The sequence below is a fragment of the Odontesthes bonariensis genome, chromosome 20 (genome assembly GCF_027942865.1).
Source record: "Odontesthes bonariensis isolate fOdoBon6 chromosome 20, fOdoBon6.hap1, whole genome shotgun sequence".
Classification (NCBI taxonomy): Eukaryota; Metazoa; Chordata; class Actinopteri; order Atheriniformes; family Atherinopsidae; genus Odontesthes; species Odontesthes bonariensis.
This window is the reverse complement of record NC_134525.1, coordinates 7,591,664-7,614,013: the sequence shown is the minus strand read 5'-3', so window position 1 is coordinate 7,614,013 and position 22,350 is coordinate 7,591,664. Positions and strand designations below refer to the sequence as shown.

At 40.1% G+C, this 22,350-nt stretch overlaps 1 protein-coding gene across 5 annotated transcripts in view; it reads left to right on the top strand.

Annotated features, from left to right (window-relative positions):
* dpp6a (dipeptidyl-peptidase 6a) overlaps positions 1-22,350 on the top strand; it is a 247,212-nt gene that overhangs the window by 193,597 nt on the left and 31,265 nt on the right. For all 5 annotated transcript variants that reach the window (XM_075452814.1, XM_075452815.1, XM_075452811.1 and 2 more), the window contains exons 4-7: positions 11,346-11,440; positions 11,919-11,993; positions 18,104-18,156; positions 20,034-20,115. In XM_075452814.1, the coding sequence (XP_075308929.1) occupies positions 11,346-11,440; positions 11,919-11,993; positions 18,104-18,156; positions 20,034-20,115 (305 nt within the window). The remainder of the gene's footprint in view (positions 1-11,345; positions 11,441-11,918; positions 11,994-18,103; positions 18,157-20,033; positions 20,116-22,350) is intronic.

The window sequence follows — 22,350 nt, the reverse complement described above, 5'->3', positions numbered from 1 at the left end:
ATGTGTGAAGTTGTATGCGTGTACAATCAAGAATTGCCTTGTTTCCGGATGATGCACTACCTCTCATCTCTAATGTTTATGTAAAGGGCTCACTTTGGAGAAGATTAGCCAGTTGTCTCAGTCCCTTATTGTCTTTTCATAGCTTTGCCCCAACGACACAATATGACTAATGATGTAAATGGCTTTTTTTAATGACATTCTGCAATGGGTCTTCATTTTACCAATGAGACATATCAAATTAGCCTGCATACCCACAGTAAGTATCTAGTGTTTACTCAGTGCAGCAGACAATCAACTTTTGTATAATCATAACGTCGTTTAAGACCGTAGGTGCAAATATCCAATTTGAGATGTTGCTGCTTTGTCTTTGATGGTTCATCCATGGCTTCTTGTCCCAAATTTAGATGCTCTTTCCCCACTGGAAAGCTCTGTTAGTTAATAGCAACAAGCTGTGAAATACATGTTGAAATTATACAACCGGTTTGGTGTGTGTCATGACAAATTTTTCAGTGTTACATCTGACCTCATCTTGCCTCTAGAGTCTAGACAATGAAGTGTTCAAACAGTCATTCACTATAAAGTAAGTCATCCATTTTGTAGTGCTTTCAAAACATTCTACTGAGATTGTCCCATGGTGGACCAAAAGTTAGTGTGATAACTTTTTTTTAAAGTAAGCATCGCGTGACTTTGAACTGCTGCATTGGAGCTGGAGCCAGCAGTGTAGTGCTGACAAAGCATGCTAATGCTACTAACCACTAGTTACGGCTAACAGTTACGCCTGATTGTTGTGATTTTCTGGCGTGATGAGCATACCAAAGGACAATGATAATCCTCAGATATCTTGTCTCTTTCCTGTCTGAGATGCAGGATTTGAGAAGTAATTAGTAGAATATATACAGAAGCTATATTTAAAATTTGTTTAGTTACAGCTGCAGGTAATGGTGGATACAGTATTATTCTAAAGTTTAACAGTAAAAATCTGTTGTAAAGTTTTTATGTCAGTGTGCTGGAGATCGATGTTAATTGCAACATGTTCTCAACCAAAACCAGCAAACTTGTGCTGTCCATCACCTCAAATTTGGTGTGTATCTGTCCTGTCAAACTTTGCTTTGATGCAGTAAGGCTAGGCGTCCACTATTCCGGCACGTCAACGTAACTCGCCGGATTGGATGCCTAGTTGTCGCCGTGTTGCTACTACAGTGGGTGTGTACAGAGGGGCGTGTAGAATGGCTCCGGGGGAAAGTAAATAACTCGTGATTTTAACCAACCGAAGTTTCTCCCTCTAAAAATTTGGTTTTGGAGGGAAATTAATGTGTATAAATCGTCAGCAATGGAACATTATTTCATATTGTACCATGGATCCGGATCTGCGAGCGAGGAGAGCTGCTGTGCTGCTGCTGCTGCTGCGACACAGGAGAACACATGATCTACTGTCATTGGATAACGCACTCCGTCTGCCGTGGCAAATTTGCATAAAGTCCGGCCGAGCCCAACTTTTTGACGTGCCGCAGGTCCGCCGCTCGCCGTGCCGGAATCCCAGCATGCTTTGCGAGCACGGCGACAACGATCGGCCGGATTTCATTGAAAATGAATTGAATGCGTTGGATACGGCTTGACGTGCCGGAATAGTGGACGCCTACCGTAATGCTTAATAATAGGGCTGAGCGAGTTAACTTGTTATTATCACGTTAACGCATTAATTATTTAACGACGATAATTCTTTTATCGCGCATTAACGCATGTTTTATTTTTATTTATTTATCTATTTTTTTTTATTTAAAAAAAAAGGAAAAAAAATTTAAATAAAATCTTTTGTGCCTTTAATGGATAGGAAAGTTCAGAGAGACAGGAAGCAGAAAGAGGGGGAACGACACGCAGCACAGGGCCGTCCGATGCGGGACTCGGACCCGGGTCAGCTGCAGTGAGAACTATAGCCTCTTGTACATGGGGCGCCTGCTCAACCCACTACGCCACGGACCACCCCTGTTTTTTAATTTATTTTATTATTGTAAAAGTCTGTTGCTGTCTGCTGCGGAACCGGAAAAGAAAGTAATAGGCGGATCCACCGAACATGGAGAAGGGTAAGTAAAGTTCTTCCAGACGGCGGAGTCGACAGAACCAAAGTCATCTGTAAACACTGTCAAGTTGAATTGTCTTCTCACCGTAGTAGTTCCAGTCTAAAACACACAATTGATACCAGCAAGTCATTCAAGGAAACAGACAGTGGAGCGAGGCTACATTAAACATAAAAACAACATAAAAATGCTGATGTTAAAAGTGTGTTTGCACAACAAATGTTATGGCACTTTCATTCATTTGGCAGCACATTTAAAATAAAACTAAATGCTAAAAGCTATACACTACTTTTGGATTCATTTTTAGATTTTGCGTACAAATGCGATTAATCGTGATTAATCAGGGAAATCATGTGATTAATTAGATTAAAATTTTTAATCCTTGCCCAGCCCTACTTAATAACTATGCACCAGATATTCAGTGTATGTAATGTATCTGCAGCTTTATGCCCTTAACTCCTCGTCAGTCCTCTATATAGTGGACACTATTTAGTGGGTGAGTGAGTGAAACAGTAGACTATCTGAACGTATCAGTTGCATTGAATGTCATCTTTGATCTATGTTTTGTGCAGCAAGGATGTTGCTAAAAATAGACACCTCACTCAAAGTGATGAAGACATTGCACATATTGATTAGTGTATTTTGTTGAAATTTCAATCAAAATTGAGTAAATATTATTCTTTTAAAATATAGGAAATTCTCACAAAAAGCTTCTGATCTGGGGACAAAATTACGCTCGATTGGACACCCTCAATCAGTATAAAAGACGTCTTGTTAAGAAGGAAGTCAGACTTAATACTGTGACTTTCATGATCTAAAGCTCATCCTCTGGAGCAGATCAGGGGTTTTTCTTTCACTGGCAAGGGTCCAGTGTTTTAGAAATGCTTCATCTGCAGTTTTTTCAGCTTTTTTCTCAAAGTTTTATAGCTCAAAGTTTGTGGTGTTGATTAACAACAGAATTTTGCCACTCACACCTGCTGGCCATCTAAAGTCTTTACTCATAAGGTGCTCTTAGATGAACATTACCAATGGCAGAATCATCTTAATGTAGGCAGAATACATAAAAAGTCTGCATGTGTGTAAGAACACTCATATCAGTTGCCGCTTTAGCTCTCATCCCTGTAATGCCTGTTGCACTGGCATGACCAAGCCATAGTATACTTATATTAAGAATGGTTAGCTTAACTGTGTTTGTGTAACATAGCAGAAAGGCTGTTAGCAGTGCAGCTTATACTGTAGCTAGAGGCCTCCAGGGTAGATGCATCTCACACACTACAAATACATTTGTTCAAGTTTGAAGTATGTTCTCATATGCAAATAAAGTATTATGTGCTTGTAGACTTTGAGTGTTTAAATGGTATAGCTGGAGATCTTTCTAATTACTATTGATAATTTAGATAAGTTGTTTGTTCCCTTATTATTTCCTCTAAGAGCTTGTATAGCCTTCCAAACAGAGAACCTGACTAATGTTGTGGATACTGTTGTCATTATTGTTGTTATAATTGTTATTTTACGGGCGCTAGCCTCCCTAATGAGCTTAATTATGAGCATTCATGTTTTTTTTCAAGTTCAGTCATCAGTTTACAGGCACAAGGAAACACACTTCTTCTGCACTAACACACACTCAGCAAAAAGCTTGATCAAATTAGAGTGTTGTGGATCAAAGACCAACACAGAATATGGGTTTATGTGAGGTACATGAACAGCTGGCATAAAATGACCATTACCTCATAGGCAGTGAGGTAAATCGGCAATAAAATACCTAAGAATTAATTGCAAGTTAAGTTTGTAGGTGACAGAAAGCTTGGGGGTTTCAAGTAAGTCGGTGGAGGGGTTTTGAAAACACCTGCAAGCTTTTTTTGGGAGAAAGATTGAGTTTTTTTGTCAGAGGTAATAAACATGGAACGAATTGGTCTGCTAGTACCAAACACTGTCCTGGCAAATCGAGTACAGTCAGGGACCTATGAGCCACTGTTTTCCATTGTTTTTTCCATGTATGGAAGCATTACGTTGTTATTTAGTATCAAAACATTGTGCTTGTTGCATTTTTCTGTTATATTTATATGCTGTCATACTGTGTTATTTACAGTATAGCAATGCCTTTATCAGAATTGTAACCTAATATATTTGCAAAAATGTAATAATTCTTTAAGTAAGTGCTTTCAGTATCTGCTGTGATTTCTACAACAATGACTGCAAGTAACTGTTTCCAGGAACTGTTTAGCACATCAGCTGGGATGAATTTTATCCCATTCCTCCAAGAGTAGCTTCAACTTTGGGATGCTGGTGTGTCTCCTCACATGAACTGCTTGCTTCAGGACTAGGCCATTTCAAAACATCAGCTTTTTTTCTACTTGTTTGCTTTTGGTCATTATCTTGCTGCATGACTCACTTTATATGACGTTTCAAAACACAAACAGATGTCCTGACATTTTATTGTGTAATTTGCCAGTATGATTCAGAACGTGTGAATGTGTTGTTCCATCTACAAAAAGCCACAAGGGATTCATGTATTTAATTTCTTTGAAGGAAAGAAAAATTGAAACGTAAAGCTTTCCAATATACCACTCAATATGGTATTTTTTGCTTCCTGCTAAATTGTTTGTAAATCTTTCACGTCCATGACAAAATAGGTTAATTGGAAAAAGTCGAGAGCTAACAAACTGGCAGGTGGCCTATCACCGCTTATATAGTAGAATTGGACATACTTCTGTCAACAAATTGATTTCTCTCCTGTGCTTTTATACTGGGACAAGAACAACAGTCCAATTCAATTACGATTATACTTGGTGATTAATCAAATTTCCATTTCAAGTATCAGTTTGACTTCCCTTCACTTTTGCAACCTTTCGCAACAAGAGAATCAGCAACTCTTTCTGTGTCCTCATTGTTCATACCACCCCACAAACATGCGTTTTAAAGATCAAAATTCAAAAGATTTTTTTTCTTTGAATTATTTTGATCATATACGTTTATTTTTCATTCATAAATATGTCATTTTGGATGGCTATCTTGTCCATCATCCTCAAGAGGGTCTGTGAGGCTCTGCTGTAGATCAAAGAGGTCTGTTGGTTTTAAGCTGCTTTACAGGACCCTGATGCGAAGGTTCTCATAAGAAAGTTGCCATTCTTTGATCATAGAGCTGATCTCACTGAGGTATCAATAGACTCCCCCTTAAGTTTGAAATAAATTTGGCTTGGACCCTTATAGTGCTTTGAGGTAAGCAAGGTCCAAGTAAACCAAATAATGAGAATGAAAAAAAACATTATCTGTATTTCCAGAGTTAAATGGCATGAAGCAGAAATAAATTGGCAAAGCTGTATTTCAACCCCAGCAGTGAATTGAGAAGCTGAAGAGGCAGAGAGTAATGAAGCGAGCAGGCAACAATGATTGGCATTCCTGATAAACACGAATGACTTCCACTGTGAGAACTGGCCAAAAGCAGGTTGGCTGCGCCCTGGGTGGTTTCATGTTTTGTCAGCAAGTTTCCACCTCTGGTTTTTGCCCATTTGTTTGTTCTGCCATTCATTTGTTTGTATACTCATTTATCAAGTCCGTGAAAAAATGGATTTCAGATTTCATGTTGCTGACCTCAGAGCTTTGCAGCATATGGAAAAAATTACTCATCTATCAAGAGATCCTTCCTTTTAAAAGTCAGTCATGAGAAAAAAAACTCAATTACTATGGATATAAAGGAGGGGATTTTTAATTAAAATTCTGATTAAACATTTTGTTAACCTTTTTATGTCACAGTACATCTAAGCCATTGAGAATTTGTTGCTGCATTGGTAAAAGATGCACTATAATTCTCCCACAGCAACTTGTGTCACTGCCATCAAACTAGTCATCATCTGCAGCCATGGGCATGGATAGATGACCTGGAACCAGCAAGAAAAATCCCATTTCATCCAGAACTTAACACTGTAACCTGGTTCACCTCACCAATAACAACATAGCTTAGAGAACCCAGCTATTTCAATCGCTCCAGTGTGTTGTGTAATCACACGATGATGTATCGTGTCAAGTTTGCGGTGTGAGATGAGGGCCCTTAGAGCAGTAATTCCACTCCAGCTGTTGTAAACAAGTTATTTCTGTGGTGTCTATTTCTATTATTTGCAAGCTTAAAATGACACGACATTTACAAATTATCTGTTCTCTTCAGATACATTTTAAAGTTTGCTGATGGCTTTTTCTCGAAGTAAATTACACCAAGTGATGCAGAAACAACACATATCTATGTAGAGTTAAGACTCATTTTTTTTTTATTGATCCAGCTCTTTGGACCTCCATAACCAGACTGAAGGGTTTCAACCCTGTCACCCAGGAAGAATAAATAGTTGAATAAGTGTTATGCCTTCATGAAAAGAGTGTGGAATGTGGAAATGGATATAGAAGATGTCTATGGATGGATAGAGGAATGAGAAACCATTACACTGCAGCTGAAGGTAAATTAACTTGGAGATGATTTTTGTACAACCCCAAATCTTAACAAGATGTGACGGTACGGGAAGTGCAAGTAAATTGAAAAATAACTCAGTGATTCTTACCTTAACTCTGACTATTATTTAAGTACAGAAAGTTTGAACCCGAGATATTTAATGGATTGTCTTGTCGGCTTAATTTATTGGGTAATGTTCATCCATTTGTCATTTTAGGCCTACAACACATTCCAAAAGAAAAATTGAGATGGCAAAACTTTCAGCTCTTTGTAATGTTGCCATTCCTTCTCACAGCACTTTAAATGCCTTCTGGCACTGAGGACACAAAGTGATGAAGCATTTTAAGTTCTCATTTTGTCCCATTTATCCAGCAAACATTTATCAAGGTGTACAATGGTGCATAGCTGCCATTGTTTTCAGTACCCATACCCTCTTCTTCCGCAGGCATGCCTTTGTTATTTGTGAAGAATGTGGTTTTGCATCGTCTTGTTAAAAAATATGTTGACATCCCTGGAAAAATGTCATTTTGAAGATAGCCCACATTGCTCAAAAATCTCAACAAACTTTTCTGCATTATTGCTGCTGTCACATGAGTGTAAGTAAGCTTGATGCAATGCTCTGTTACAAACCCATACCATCACAGGGCCTGGCTTTTGGACTTTGCTAATAACAGCCTTGGTCCTTTTTGTCTTTGCTCCAGAGCACACTGCATCCATTCGAACAAAAAAAAAAAAAAAAGATACTGAATACTTATTAGTCTGACCATAATGCACATTTCCACTGTGTGATGGTCCATCCCAGACCAGGCTTCTTTTTTTGCATGGTGAAGTTTTCTAAATTTTCCCACATTTTTTAGGAACCTGTTGAAGGCCTGAAATGCAAAAATGAATGCTCATACTGTCTACAATTAAATAAAAGTCAAAGTAATTGTAAACATCGCATTCAATATTAGCTTCCAGGGTAAATAACTGTTTAGAAAGTAAGTCCATATTCCAATCTAATCCCAACAAACTCTGTATAAAGCTTTGACCCTCCTCTGTTAGTTTTGTATGCCTCTGCCTGGTGCTCCCTGTGCCTCCCAGTTGTAAGGCTTGGCTTTGCCCAGGGCAGGAGGCAGTATTAATAAGACATACTGCTTTGGAAAGGTATAGATCAGAGGAGAAAACAGTGCCCTGGGCGGATGCACAGTGAGGCAAGGTAGAGTAGAAGAGAGAAAGCTAGAAAGAGACTGAAGGGAAGACATAATGCCTTGGGTACTGTAGAGAGAACATGTCTTTGAAAGAGCAGAAGAGTTGGAGAGTTGAAGGAGGGATGATAAGGTCTAAAATGATGAGCTTAGCGGGAGGGCTTATATGGCGGAAGCGATGAGAAGGATTTGAAAGATCTGTGGTATATCCGAGGTGTCTTTAGGCATATGGCTAAAGTAGATGAAGATTAGTAAATCGGTGAGAGATAAAGATGAAAAAAGGGACCTTAAAGAGATACAGGTCTCTGAGTTTAAGCAGAAGCTGAACCATGAACACAGAGTGAGTCACGAAGCAAAGTAAAACCCAGTCCATCTCTCTGACCGCTTATTTATCACCATCTTATCTTTTTACTCATTCATGTCCCAACTTTGCAATTACTTTTTCATATATAAAAGTAGACCGTTTATCAAGATGCCAAACAGAGTCCAACTAAAGTAATAACTCAAGGTGAAAAAAGAAGCATCCTTTTATTTATCACCATGATTTCTATGGAGGACATTTCACACCCTTGTTAGCATGCCAGTGGTTTTTAACAAGGAAACAAAAGCTGGTGAAGGGACGTTTGGCTATGCCAATCTAAAACCGTCTGAAAATGCTATCCAAAGCACGTTCTGCATTAAAGCCATTGTGATGGTAATTCTGTCACCTCTAATGGACAATTAGATATGCTAGCAGATAGAGAGCACTCTGCATAACAATCTCCGGGTTCTAATTACATCGCCAAATGGCGTGGTTGTTCGTGCGCCTATGCATCACTAAAGCAATAAGACTGAGAAGCACAGATAGATTGAAGGTGAAAAGGGGCAGTTGCCATATTAAATGTATCCTACCCTGATAAAAGTCTGATAGATGAGGAGCTGTATGAACTTTCATACATTTGTCAAATAATGGCTCTCTTCAAGAATTTCCTTTAGTGCGCTGAACTAACTGCTGGACACTCGTATATTGAAATAAATTGATATATGGGACATTTTATAGCATCAAGTAAGTCTGATTTCAGACCACTTTCACAAAAGTTGAAAGTACAAAAAGTCTCTGGGTGCATGGGAGGCAAAAAAATTGTTCACATCTGAATTCTTCACACAGCTCCAGTGTGAGCATGACACCGTTGGTTAAAGCACCAATTAGAACTGAGTGATGCTTAATTCAAAATCTAGTTCTTTTATATTGATAAAATCTATTCATATCATTGTAGCTGAGTTAGGGAGAGCTAAATGAGTTGAGTGTTGCAACCAAAGAATTCTGATTGACAGTTGAAGCCAACAGTGTAATTCTTGTCAATATAATGTCAATTGTGCAACCATGCTCTTCAGTCCCATGTTTTTATTTTTGATTCTGCCAAACATAATTGCCATTAAGTGGTGTGTATATAATTGCAACGCTTGTTGGAAAGCATTGTTTATTTTGGCGCTGATGGATCTCGGATAAACCTGACTGAATATCCCATTGACATTTAATAAATGTCATACCTATTACATGACTTTTTCAGGACAAAATATGTGCTTTGAAACCAGTTTCGCTGTTTGTAACTTGTACAGAATCCTGCCTTGTGCTGTGTGTATATGATATACAATTGGGAGACTGCAATTAAGCAGAAGCCCCAATATGAAAGCAGTAAATGTCACAGCAAAATACCGAAAATAAATCTCTCTGACCACTGGTTTATCTCCATCTTCTCTTTTTACTGCGACTTTTCATGCAAAGTGGACCATTTCTTTGTGTTCTTTTGAAAATTGAAAAAAAGAAAGATTTTCTTTTTGGCTGCCACATATTTTTAGTGCAGCAAAGTGCTGAGCTACTGCTGAGATGCATACAAAAAAAGGCTCATTTTGAGTGGCCGCTCTGGCAAAAGCCCTGCTGGGCGGAGAAGCGTTTTAGTAAAGTGTTGTTGTGTGCTGGCCTTGTTTTCGCTTCCCATAGTTGAAAACAATGTACATAATGATGCCATCCTCCCCCTCTCCTGCCTCCTAATTTTTTTTGTTTGTCAACGGATACACTTGAGAATATTGTTTTCACCAATGTGAAAATGATTTAGTTATATTGTATTTGAGGGAGGAACAAACATCCTATATAGTCATGTAAATCTGAGATGTGCAATACCTCCTGCCGGCTGTAAGGGGCATAGTTTAGAGGGTGGGAAATAACAACCAAAAGGGTCTTTAAGGTGTTAAGACTTGTTGGAATTAAACAAACTATAAATGAATAAACTTGATGACAGAGCTGGCGAAGGAGAAGATAAATTTGAAACTGTAGAACAACTAATATTGCTACTATGTGCTCTTGTAAAAGTTCTGGCAACAGTCTTTTGTGCTTTGCAAAGAAATGGGACCTTTAACTGGACTTAGTGGTTTATAAAGAGGATGGATTCAATAAAATTCAAAATACAGATAAGATTTAACATACATTTACAACATATCAATCCAGCCATCCATTTTCTGCTGCTTGTATGGGACCGGATCACAGAGGCAACAGTCTGAGCATAGAACCCCAGACCTACCTTCGCCCAGCCACCTCCTCCCGCTGGGGCCACCTCCCAGTTGGACTTGTCTGAACCACCTCCCTTAGGAGGCATTCGGAAGGTATCCTGAGCAGATAGTCACTTCAACCGATGCATTGAAATAAGAAGGAGTAACAACTATACTCCAAGGCTGTCCTTGATGACTGAGCTCCTCATCCTCTTCCTAAGTGTGACCCCAAACACCCTTCAAAGGAGGCTGATAAATTGAGAGCTTCTCCTTTTGACTTAGTTCACCACAACAGACCATTGCAACATCTGCATCACTGCAGACGCTGCCCCAATCCACCTGTGGGCCTGCTGCTCCATCCTACTTGTGAAAAAAGACTGAGATACTTACTCTTTGACTTGAGTTGGCTACTTAACCCCTGAAATAGCAATCCATGTTTTTCCTGACCATACTCCCCCTTCTGTTACACCAGGGCCTTACCCAGACCTCGCAGCTGGTGGTCCCAGTTATGGCCCCTGATTATCATAAACTCTTTTGTGTGAGCAATCCAGCCACCTGGTTTTGACAGGTTAACTCTACCCTGCGCCTGACTATAAAGGTAGATCCCAGATACCCCAACTCTTTGCATAATCAAATTTATTTATATATATATATATATATATATACACACACACACACGCACACACACGTTAGGTGTATTTGATTGTTGTCGAAATTACCCAAGAACAATTGGCCATGGAAGACACTAGAAGACAGAATTTAGAAAAATGTATACTCCAGGTTCAGAAATGAGGGCCACGGGATGCAGACTCACTATTCTATGTAGAGGAGCCAGTTGAAGTAGTTCAGGCACCTTAACAGGATCTGACCCTCTTTTGAGGTTCACCAGGCACAGCCAGGTTGGTGGAGGCCCTGGAGCCAATCCTGGACAGGCTTGAGTCATCATATCACCCAGTTGTCCTGGACGTAGGAGGAGCTGGAGGATGCTTGAGACATGAAATGGATTTAGCAGTTGGAGAATAAATGGATAACTTAATTATTTCTGTTCTCTGTTTTTGAAATGGTTTTACTAACTTTGCCCTCATCCATTTTCTTTCTGTCTCCCCTCTCTCCTTACAGGTAATGAGCTATTATACCGTAACCACAATGGAGATGTCGTCAAGTTCAACGTTGACACGGATGAGCAAACCATCTTGGTGCATAACAAGAAATTTGTAAGTCATTTGTCACTTTATTCACCTTATTCTATTTCTTATTCTGCTTTGTTCAACCACGGGACTAAAGGGTTGACTGAGTGCCCATGAAATAAATTAAAACTGTTCTTTCAGGGTCAGCAAATCAAAGCCCCCAGAGTCATTTTCATTACAATACTTAATCAAACAATCCATTATTTCAGTGAAATGTGAACTACATATGTAAGACTTTGGGCTTGGTTATGTGGGCATACATTAAGATGGAGATGTAGCAAGAGCGCTGCTATAGTTTGAATGGCTATACACAACATTATGTCTGCCATCAAATCGCCAAGCCCTAGTGCAAAGATTAATGCAACCCCCATTTGCTTCAGGAGCCAAGCAATCCGTCAAAGGCAGGCATTTAAAGACTAGTTTAATGAAAACAACACGCATGGTTAAAGGTCTCATCTTTTTGTCTGTGTATTTTTTTTCCTTTATGTCTTTCTCTCATTCACAGGAAATGTACAAAGCTAGCAAGTATGAGGTGTCCCCCGACATGAAGCATGTGCTGCTGGCCTATAACGTTGCTCCGGTGAGCTTCTTATTTGTTTGCTTGTTTTTTGAATTAGCAAACTGACAGCCAAATATGTCAGACACTTCAGTATGGGAATTGGGGGGGGGGCTGCCAGTGGAGTGAAGGCAAGGAGGGGAGAGGGGGAAAGCGGGAAGAAGGAGAAAGTAATCATGGTGGGTTGTGAAGCCCTGTCGCACACCGCTGCCTGTCAGCGATGGCGGCGGGGGCTAGCACAGCCGAGCAGCACTGTAGCGAGGGAGGCAGAAACACAAACAAACCCCTCGGTGCTGCACAGGCTTGCAGAGACGGAGATTAGATTGACAGTGAGAGCAGGAGGTATTGGCTTGGAATTTATCATTTCTATGCAGTTGTAGAAGAAAGTGTCCCGTGACTGCATCAGCTCTACCAGCCCCATGATATGCATCAAAGCTTTTCAGCTCCTAATATAGGTAGATCAGATATATCGAATCATTTGGCTCGATGGTGTTTGTGTTCATTTTATTCTGCCTCACTGAGATGCCATAAAGAGAATTTGTTCGTGTTGTTAGTCTATGAAGGAAGTCTGCAGATATATAATCTCGTGTTATTGCCTGAGATAAATAGAAAACATTATGACATACGAGAGTGTGTTGTACTGCATGTGTTTGCATTTATTATCAATCCAAAACTCTATCACTTTGATAGATGACAGTTATTCCTCCTGTATCTTCAGTTCGCACATTCATGAATGCTTATATCTATGAGACATAGTGGAGTTCAAATGCATATCATACATTGTGCTTCCATAATGACACTTGCAAATCTTGAATTTAAATGTGTCCCAAGTGGGAAGTGACTTGTTTGTGCAGCCCTCATGAATATAGATACAGAATATAAGAACATGTAAAAGCTGTTATTGTTTAGAAATATTACTGCATAACTGCTCATGAATATTTGAGATTTCAAAGATAATAGATGATTGCTGGAGATCATTTCAGGATTTTTGTGTTCTCGAGATGATACCTAACATTGAGATATCTGTACCTAACATTGAGATTTTTCTTTTTTTTCTAAATTTCATTCCTGTTATTTCTTGGAAGAAATTGCATTTTTTGGACAACTGTTCCTTCCTACCTTGGATGCTGTGCAGCTGGATTAATTTTTCCCAATACTTTTGTATATTTTACTCTTTTGTCATGATGCATCACCATAGCAACAAGGTGGTTTACAACAGGGAGCAGCTGAATAACATTGGAAAAGCAGAAATAATTCGACAACTGAAGCCAGAAATCCCACTAGAATTGAAAAGGAGGCGTCGTGGATGCAGAGCAGGAGCAAAGAGAAGAGAAAGAAAGAAGAAGTTCAAACCATCTCTGCCATCCTGCATCATGGGAAATGTAAGATCGTTAGCTAACAAGTTGGATGAACTTTTAGCCTTGATAAGGACTCAGCAAGAATATCGGGAATGTAGCATTATGTGTTTTACTGAGACATGGCTACAGGATCATATACCCGACTCCAGCGTCTCTCTGTCGGGCTTCCTGACTGTACGAGCAGATCGAGATATAAAGAGTAGCAGGAAAAGGAAAGGGGGTGGATTGGCAGTGCTTGTCAACAACAGATGGTGTCACCCAGGACATGTTACTGTGAAGAGTCGTATCTGCAGTCCTGACATTGAACTATTGGCAGTGGGTTTTCGTCCATATTATTTGCCAAGAGAGTTCACCAGTGTTGTTTTGGTGGCTGTTTACATTCCACCCTCAGCTGTTGCCGACACTGCATGTAATGTCATCAGTTCCGTTGTTGCTAAGATACAGACTCAACACCCCAATTCTTTTGTGGCAATATCTGGTGATTTTAATCATGCCTCACTCTCTGCTACACTGCCAACTTTTCAACAGTTTGTCAGCTGCTCTACCAGAAAAAACAAGACATTGGATTTGTTTTACACAAATGTTAAGGATTCATACATTTCCAAATCAAGACCTCCCCTGGGAAAATCAGATCACAACCTTGTTTTTCTCTGTTCAGCATATAAACCCCTTGTCCAGAGACTACCTGTCACTGAAGAAGCCTTACAGGGTTGTTTTGATGCAACCGATTTGGATTTCTCTTTGTAAGCCACATGGAGAGGACATTAATGCCATGACTGAGTGTGTGACTGACTATATAAACTTCTGTGTGGACAACACCATCCCCACCAGAACAGTGAGATGCTTCCCTAATAACAAACCCTGGATCACCAGTGAGCTAAAGGAACTATTGAACAGGAAAAAAAGAGCCTTTAGGGAGCGAGACAGGGAGTTACTGTGAGGAGTATACAGAAGCAGCTCAAAGTCAAGATCAGAGAGAGCAAGGAGGTGTATAGAAAGAAGCTTGAGAGTAAACTGCAGAGGAACAATATCAGAGTCCTGTGGTCAGGAATGAAGAAGATCACAGGCCTCAAGCAGAGGGAGGATCGGATGGATGGAAGTCTGGACAGAGCAAATGAGCTGAACACATTCTTCAACAGGTTCAGTTCTGGAACAAGCTCACCATCCTCCCCTCCTGTTCCCAGCCAAAGAGACATCTCATCCTCCTCTGACCCACAGCTTTCCTGTAACATCTCCACCTCCACCTCAGTCATGGATTCTTCTGCTTCCACTAGTTTGTCATCAACCCAATCAGGAGGTGCTGCTGTCCCCTTTGCCTCCCCCTCCCACTTTTCTGTTTCTAGAAGTCAGGTGAAGAGGCAGTTGGAAAGACTGAACCGGAACAAGGCTGCAGGTCCAGATGGTGTCAGCCCCCGAGTCCTGAAGGCCTGTGCAGAGCAGCTCTGTGGGATTCTGCAACACCTTTTCAACCTTAGCTTGACCCAAGAGAAGGTACCACTGTTGTGGAAGACATCCTGTCTGGTTCCGGTACCAAAGAAAACTCACCCTTCAGATATCAATGACTACAGACCTGTTGCACTGACATCCCACATCATGAAGGTCCTGGAGAGACTCCTGTTGACCCACCTGTGTAAGCAAACCAGCACATATCAGGACCCCCTGCAGTTTGCTTATCGCCATGGAGTTGGAGTTGAAGACGCTATCATACACCTGCTTCAACAAACCCACTGTCATCTGGATAAAGCAGGCAGCACTGTGAGGATCATGTTCTTTGATTTCTCCAGTACATTGAACACAATTCAGCCTGATCTGCTTCGTCTGAAACTCCAGAAGACTCAGGTGGAGGCCTCAACAATCGCCTGGATTAATGACTACCTGACAAACAGACCACAGTTTGTCAGACTGAAGAATTGTGTGTCTAACCAGGTGATCAGCAGCACAGGAGCACAACAGGGGACTGTACTCTCACCATTCCTTTTCACTCTGTACACTTCAGACTTCCAGTACAAGTCAGACTCCTGTCGTCTACAGAAATATTCAGATGACTCTGCAGTTGTCGGGTGTATCAGAGATGGACAAGAAGCTGAGTACAGAGAGCTGGTGGACCGCTTTGTGGCATGGTGTGGGAACAATCATCTCATCTTGAATGTTAACAAAACAAAGGAGATGATTGTAGATTTCAGGAGAAACAGGGTCAGATGAAACCCTGTTTCCATCATGGGAGAAGAAGTGGAGGTGGTTGAGGAATATAAATACCTTGGTGTTCATGTGGACAACAGACTGGACTGGAGACACAACAGTGAAGCAATCTACAAGAAAGGACAGAGCAGACTGTACTTCTTGAGGAATCTAAGGTCCTTCAAGGTTTGCAGCAAGATGTTGCAGATCTTTTACAAGTCTGTTGTTGAGAGCGTCATTTCCTCTTGCGTCATCTGTTGGGGCAGCAGCATCAGAACCAGGGACCTAAAAAGACTCAACAACCTGATAAGGAAGGCTGGTTCTGTTCTGGGGACGACTGTGGAAGCCCTGGAGACAATAATGCAAAGAAGGATTTTGCATAAAATCAAGAGAATTATGGACAACCCTGAACATCCTCTCCATGAGACTGTTATCAGAAAACAGAGTCTCTTCAGTCAAAGGCTTCTTCAGTTTGGATGCAAAACGGACCGCTACAGGAAATCTTTCCTGCCCACAGCCATCAGCATCTATAATAACTTCTTGATTTAATTGAGCTACATCAACATTTAATTTCCCTCTGGGATAAATAAAGTATTTTTTAATTGAATTTGAATTGAATTGAATTGAATGAAGCTAAATTGAATGTACACAACATCATTATGCACTTGGCTCATGACAGATCTGTTTTCCTTTAAGTATCTCCTGCAAACATATCTCATGCCTAGCATCTGTTGTGCAGGAAAGATTTGAGCAGAGCCCTGCATGGAACTTGAAATGTTGAGAAGGATGTTTCAGACTGCTACTTCCTGCTCTCAGTGGAATTGATGTCATTACTGAGAGGGTGGTAATGGTGTTCAAAAAGTTAGTACAGGGCCATGTGTACTTCTGTGTACCATCCTGCTTTTTTATCACAACAGTCTGTAAACATCTGGGAACTGAGGAGACCAGTTAATGGACCTTTAGGAGAGGAATGTTGTCCCATTCTTGTCTGATAAAGGATTCTACCTGCTCAACAGTTCTGGGTCTTCTTTGTTTTAGTTTGTGTTTCATGATGCTCCAACTGTTTTCAGTAGGTAAAAGGCCAGGCCAGCTCACATACTCTTTAACTATGAAACCATACTGTTGCAATAGATATAATATGTGGTTTGGCATTATTTTGCTAAAACATGCAAGGTATTCACAGAAAAAGACTCCACATGGGATTATGTTACTATAAAATCTCTTATCCCTTTCAGCATTGATGGAGCCTTTCCAGATGTGCAGGTTGCCAGTTCCATAGGCACTTATGCACCCCCATACCATCAGAGATGGTATTTTTTTTAAATAAGTGCTGATAACAAGCTGGATAGTCCCTCTTTTGTCAATGGCTTCCAAAAAGGATTCTATATCTTAATTAGTCTGTCCACATGAACAGTTTGCTTGAGTTAATTTTGAGTGAGCATTGGCCCAGAGAAGAAAGTGGCGTTTCTGGATTTTATTCACGTATACTTTGCGGGACAGAGCTTTAAACTTGTGTTCACTGTTATTTCCACAGATTTATGTCTGTTTTTAATGCAGTGTTGCCTGAGGGCCCGAAGATCACGGACATTCAATATGGTTTATTTTAGCTGATTTGATGATATTATGTACTATAGATGATGGAATATTCAAAGGCTTCAGAATTTTATATTTAGGAACATTATTCTGAAATTTACTTCATAATTTGTATATGCAGTTTCTGTTCATATGTACTTGTGAGCAACTCTGCCTCCCTAAGGGGCTCCTTTTACATGTTTCTGACCTGTTGCAGATTATTTGCATAAAAAGTAAGCAAATCAGAACATCTAAATTGCGAGTTTGAGTTTAGCTGTACATTGGCTTTAGATCATGCATAAAGCAGTGTGAGAAAATTCAAAATGGTTTAATGGATCAAAATTAGCTCAAATTGCTTTGGTCTAACATTTAAATCTCTTCCACAATCCCTCATTGGGTGCGGTTGAAAGTGTGCAGCTGTCACCACACCCAACAATGATGTTATTGTCATGGTTTACTGACCCACACAGGGTGACGCTTGTATCTTAAGAAACCTCATGAAGACTGATGGAGATCCTTTTACTGTAACAAAGCATCTCTAAATGAAACCACATAGACACCTGAGCAAATATAATATATTACAAATATTCATGAATAAATGATGAACATATGAATGAATCATGAACCTTTATTGCTTTCACATATATTACTGCAGTAAGAAGAGACTATTAAGTGACTGGACATTTCGGGGAAGTTGAGTTCCCTTATACATTTTTTAATAGAAAATATACAACGGCATGGACTGATTTGGCCTCACGGGTCAGTTATTACAGATTTTACTTTTTGTTATCCTCTTAAGATACTTACTTTTTTGTGTTCCTTTTATTCTTATGTTCAAACTATTTATTATCCTCAGTGTTAATCTTGTTTGTGCTTTTGTCATTTTCAAAGAAAAACCAGTTATCCGATGTAATCTGATTAGACTTTGAATGCATTAGTGATTATACTACACGGAAGAACAACAAATAAATAGTCCACAGAGATTAAAATGGTTTTATCTAATTCCTTTCCTGCTTCTGTTTCCAGGTATACCAGCATTCCTACACGGCCTTCTACATCATCTGTAGTCTGGAGACTCCGTAAGTGGGCGTCAGAGCTGCCTTGTTCCATTTACACTATGCTTTATCATATTATCCTGGATCATCTCACCTGATCTTTCCTGAAAGAATCTCATTCACACTTTTTGTCACAACTACCTCCCACAAAGCACCTTGAATCAACTACTGTTTACTTCCAAACCTGCACAAAGGCTACCTCTGAGGGGAATCGGCTATCAAGTAATCTGTGGTCTCAAATCACTATAACATATGCAGATCTTATCTACCTCTGTCATCAGACTTTCAACTAGAATCACATAGTGACAGATTTATTAAAATAATCAGCCTTTTTTCCTATGCTATTTTCTCTCTTGGGGTCCTTTTGTCCCACAAAGTTTTCTTTTGGTCTCTTTTCAGAGACTTTCTTATGTTGAAATTAAATTGCTCTCATTGGACAAATAAAGTAGATCTGATCTGATCGGAATGTAGAGGTGTCTACATTACCTGGTGAGAATAACAATAATTAGAGAAGCATTACAGATGTTCTCTCCCAGTGGCAAACTTCCCGGTCTGATCTTCATTACAAAATACATGAACAGCTGACTGAGTAAAAGATTGACTGATTTATAAAAGACAGGAAGTTAAATATGACTCATTTCTTTGATATTTCAAATAATATTCCTATTTCATTTCTCCCTTTTACAGTTCAGGAATAATTGAAAAAGAAAAGAGCCTGAAGCAAAAGCTCCGGCACCCTGTGGTACATAGTAACACCCCCTATGGCGAGTATTATTACATGCAAACGATTTTTGTAGCAGCTAAAAGTGTTTCAGATCTTGTTTGGTGGATTTTCACACACTCTTTCAGTACAATGCTTTGAGTTCTGTGAGATTCTGGGGATCCAGCCCGAGTTCTTAACAGCTGGACAGTTGTAGTTTCCATTCTGCACCTGTTTTTCTCTTACTCTGTGTAGCCATAGAGTTCTGTTAAACCTTCGTAATTCCACAGGACTATTTTACAAAATTTACTACGACAGTTGAGCTTTGAGTGGGTGTGGTTGGAGCAGTGCACCACCTTATTCAGTCAAAAATGGCAATCCTATAAGCTGTTCTCTTCATGGGGAAGCTTTCTTGGTGTCCCAGACCATGAACCTTTCGGCCCTTTCACTCTTTGTGGCTCCTGGTACTTTTAATTCAGAGTTCTGGGCCTCCACTTTGAGAACGGTTTTAGGAGTCGTGCTCGTTCCAAAGCTTTGAAATTTGCATCACCTGCCCTCTTCTAAACATGACTGTGAAAAACTTATCAGGCTAATTAGCGCGTGAAACCATGGCCATTTTTTTTGTTTGTTTTTAGGTCAAATCTCATGAGGTACTCACATTTTTTCACTTTAAAAATGTTCTAATGTTCTACGTTAGTCCAGCTTGAAATGCTAAGAAGGATGCTTCATCTTTAACTTCAGGCCTCTCAGAGATCAGTCCGCTTCTTCATAGCACCCAATGCGTTTGTGAACTATCTGTTTTCTATGCAATACTTAATTTTCCTGTGACTATCAGGTCCCCCGTATGACACCCCTGTCCGCACCGCTCTTGTTAAAATATATTTACGTGCTGCCACCAAGTGGTAATGTGCCGAAAAAACCTCACGCTGATGACCTCATTCATCCTCAGCTCCAGACAGAGACATAGAGGCAGTGGCACTTCTAATTCAGCAGCCTGCACTGCACAACACTTTTCCCAATAAAGAGAGGTGACACTGTTACACCAAGCTGGTATTTATAGACACACTTAAACCTTTGTTCTCAGATGTTCTACACTTGCTACACTGCTGCTTGCACCCCTGGGAGCAGACAGTCAACGGGTTTGTTGTTCAGTTGTCTTAATTTCTTTCCGATTGGGTTTTTGTCTGTCTGTGCACCCCAGGGAGACGTGGAACCTGAACCCTCCAGAGGTGCGAAATGCTCAGCTGCAGTATGCTGGCTGGGGACCCCAGGATCAGCAACTGGTAATGTACTGTTTTATTCCTCAGGCATCACCAATGAGTCAGACCACATGACTGAAAAAGTGGAAAAAAAACTACACATAACTACACAGAAAAGATGAGTGAGTTTTGACGTGATGTTCTGATTAGCTGTTAATTATTTTTGAAGTTTTGGTTTGTCTAGTAGGACTTTAAATTGGTCACTCAATAAGAGGAGGTTGATTGGATGATGGATGGGATTGAACGGTCCAAATGATGTCCTTTGTTTTAATCTGGATTTGGCTAGTCTCTCATTTCATGGCAGGTGGAGCTACGGGCAGGGCTAGCATAGGATATCCCCATTCACTGTAATAGAAGAATCTTTAGTCAAAGCCAAGACATTTTTTACGGCCATGAGAGTTTTTTAAATTTATTCTTAATAAAGAAAACTTCAAAATGAACAATTTTAGGAGCATAAATGAGTTTTTAGTGGATTAATAACTTTGAATATGTGATAAAATTAGTCTTTCAAATATTTGGTCCCTTCAGTAATAAGGCATCCTAATGATTCACTGAAATTTCTCAGTAACAAATTTCAAGTTCAACACCATTGTTAGTTTCACAAGTCGCAGAGGTCCTTTGCAACTCTTCCGAGATGCGTCGTCCTCCGGCTCCATCATTACACAATCAAACTTGTCAGAGCGTTAATGAGCTTCCGTCTGCAGGTTTGCTGGGCACTCAGAATGTAAGTGATTACATCCTGCAGCAAAATGCTATTAATTACCTGTAATCTCGTCAGTGGATTAATTAACACAGTTGTTAGATTGATGTAGCCTCAAGTTTTCCACCATCAGTCATGAACTGGTTGTTGCAGCAGACGAGGTATGTTAGCATGAAGCAGAGCAGCTGGGTTTCCCCTGAAGGTTCACATGTCCTCTGTGTAAGAGGTTGAGGTTGGAAGGAGAGATATCCATCAGCTACAACAAGCTAACACACACTTCGTGCCAAAGCTTGTGTTGTCATATGTAGACTTTAATCTATTTAAATCTGCCCACCTGTTATTCTATTTCCAAATCCCTCACGCACTTGGTTAAACCTCCTCATACTCCCCCACTGACAGTGCTATCATGTATGGCCATGGATAAACACAGCTGTCCAGCAACATGTTACATCATTTGTCTGAAAAAGTCAGTGTAATTTGATAAATATGCGGCATCTTATTTTAACAGAAACTTTTTGTAAAAATACCCACTGTTTCCTGTGGAAAGTAAATCCTCCTTTTAAGAGAAGACTTGGCGACTAATCTTCAACACAGAGCTGAAACATATTCACTCAAGTTCGGATACTTGCTGTCGGCTCATGAGACCTCACTCTGGTTCCATTGGAGAGGCAGAGAGAAGGAAACTGCAACACAAATCCCTTACAACACACTGTGTTTTCTTTGCTCTGAAACTGTGTGTAATTTCCTTAGTCACATCACTTTAAGCTCATGCTAGCCAGTTATTGATTAAATTAAGAGTCGCTTTGAATTAAGTAGTGCACTTCCCTAAAGGTAGGGGACTCTGACTGCATTCCGGTTGGGTACTCCATGTGTGAAATGTACCGAAAGCTGTTGTAATATAGTATTTGTGTCATATTAAATCAGTCACGCACAGTACGGCTGAACCTCTGTCTATGAATATATTGCTGCCAAGAGCAGTTGTTGAACTGGTAATGATTGCTAATATTGTTTATTGTTAGCTAATCAGATGAGTAAGTAAATGCTGCTGGTTTTTCTGACCATGCAGTCAACTCTCATGTGGCAGCACCTTGAACTCTGACATCTGATTTCTGAGATGCATATACGTTTAAGATGCCGAAAAGTGTACTGTTCCTCTTTGAAGGTGCATGCATAATAATGGGTGGTGTAGTTTTTCCTGTGCACAGATTTGGCTTGATGCAACTATTCTACCTTGGGGGTATCTGGGCAGAGGTCTTTCAGCATGCATTGTTACCCCGAGTTTGTGAAGCAGAAATCAAGAAAAAGGAGGGAATGGAATACTGGTTAAAATGAACTCTGCTCTGTTTGCCCTGTGTGTTGCAGTTGAACTGATCCCAGATCTGTTGGTCAGTGTTGTGAGGAAACACCCCGAGCATCTAAGATGAGAGAGCACCACTCAGTTTAATTTGTTTAGAGGCCTGTTTTTATTTATTCCATGATTGTTCTAATCCTTCATGTTGGCTTGGTGATTAATGACACAAATGTGACATTTGTCAGTATAGATTTATATCCGCTTTGCT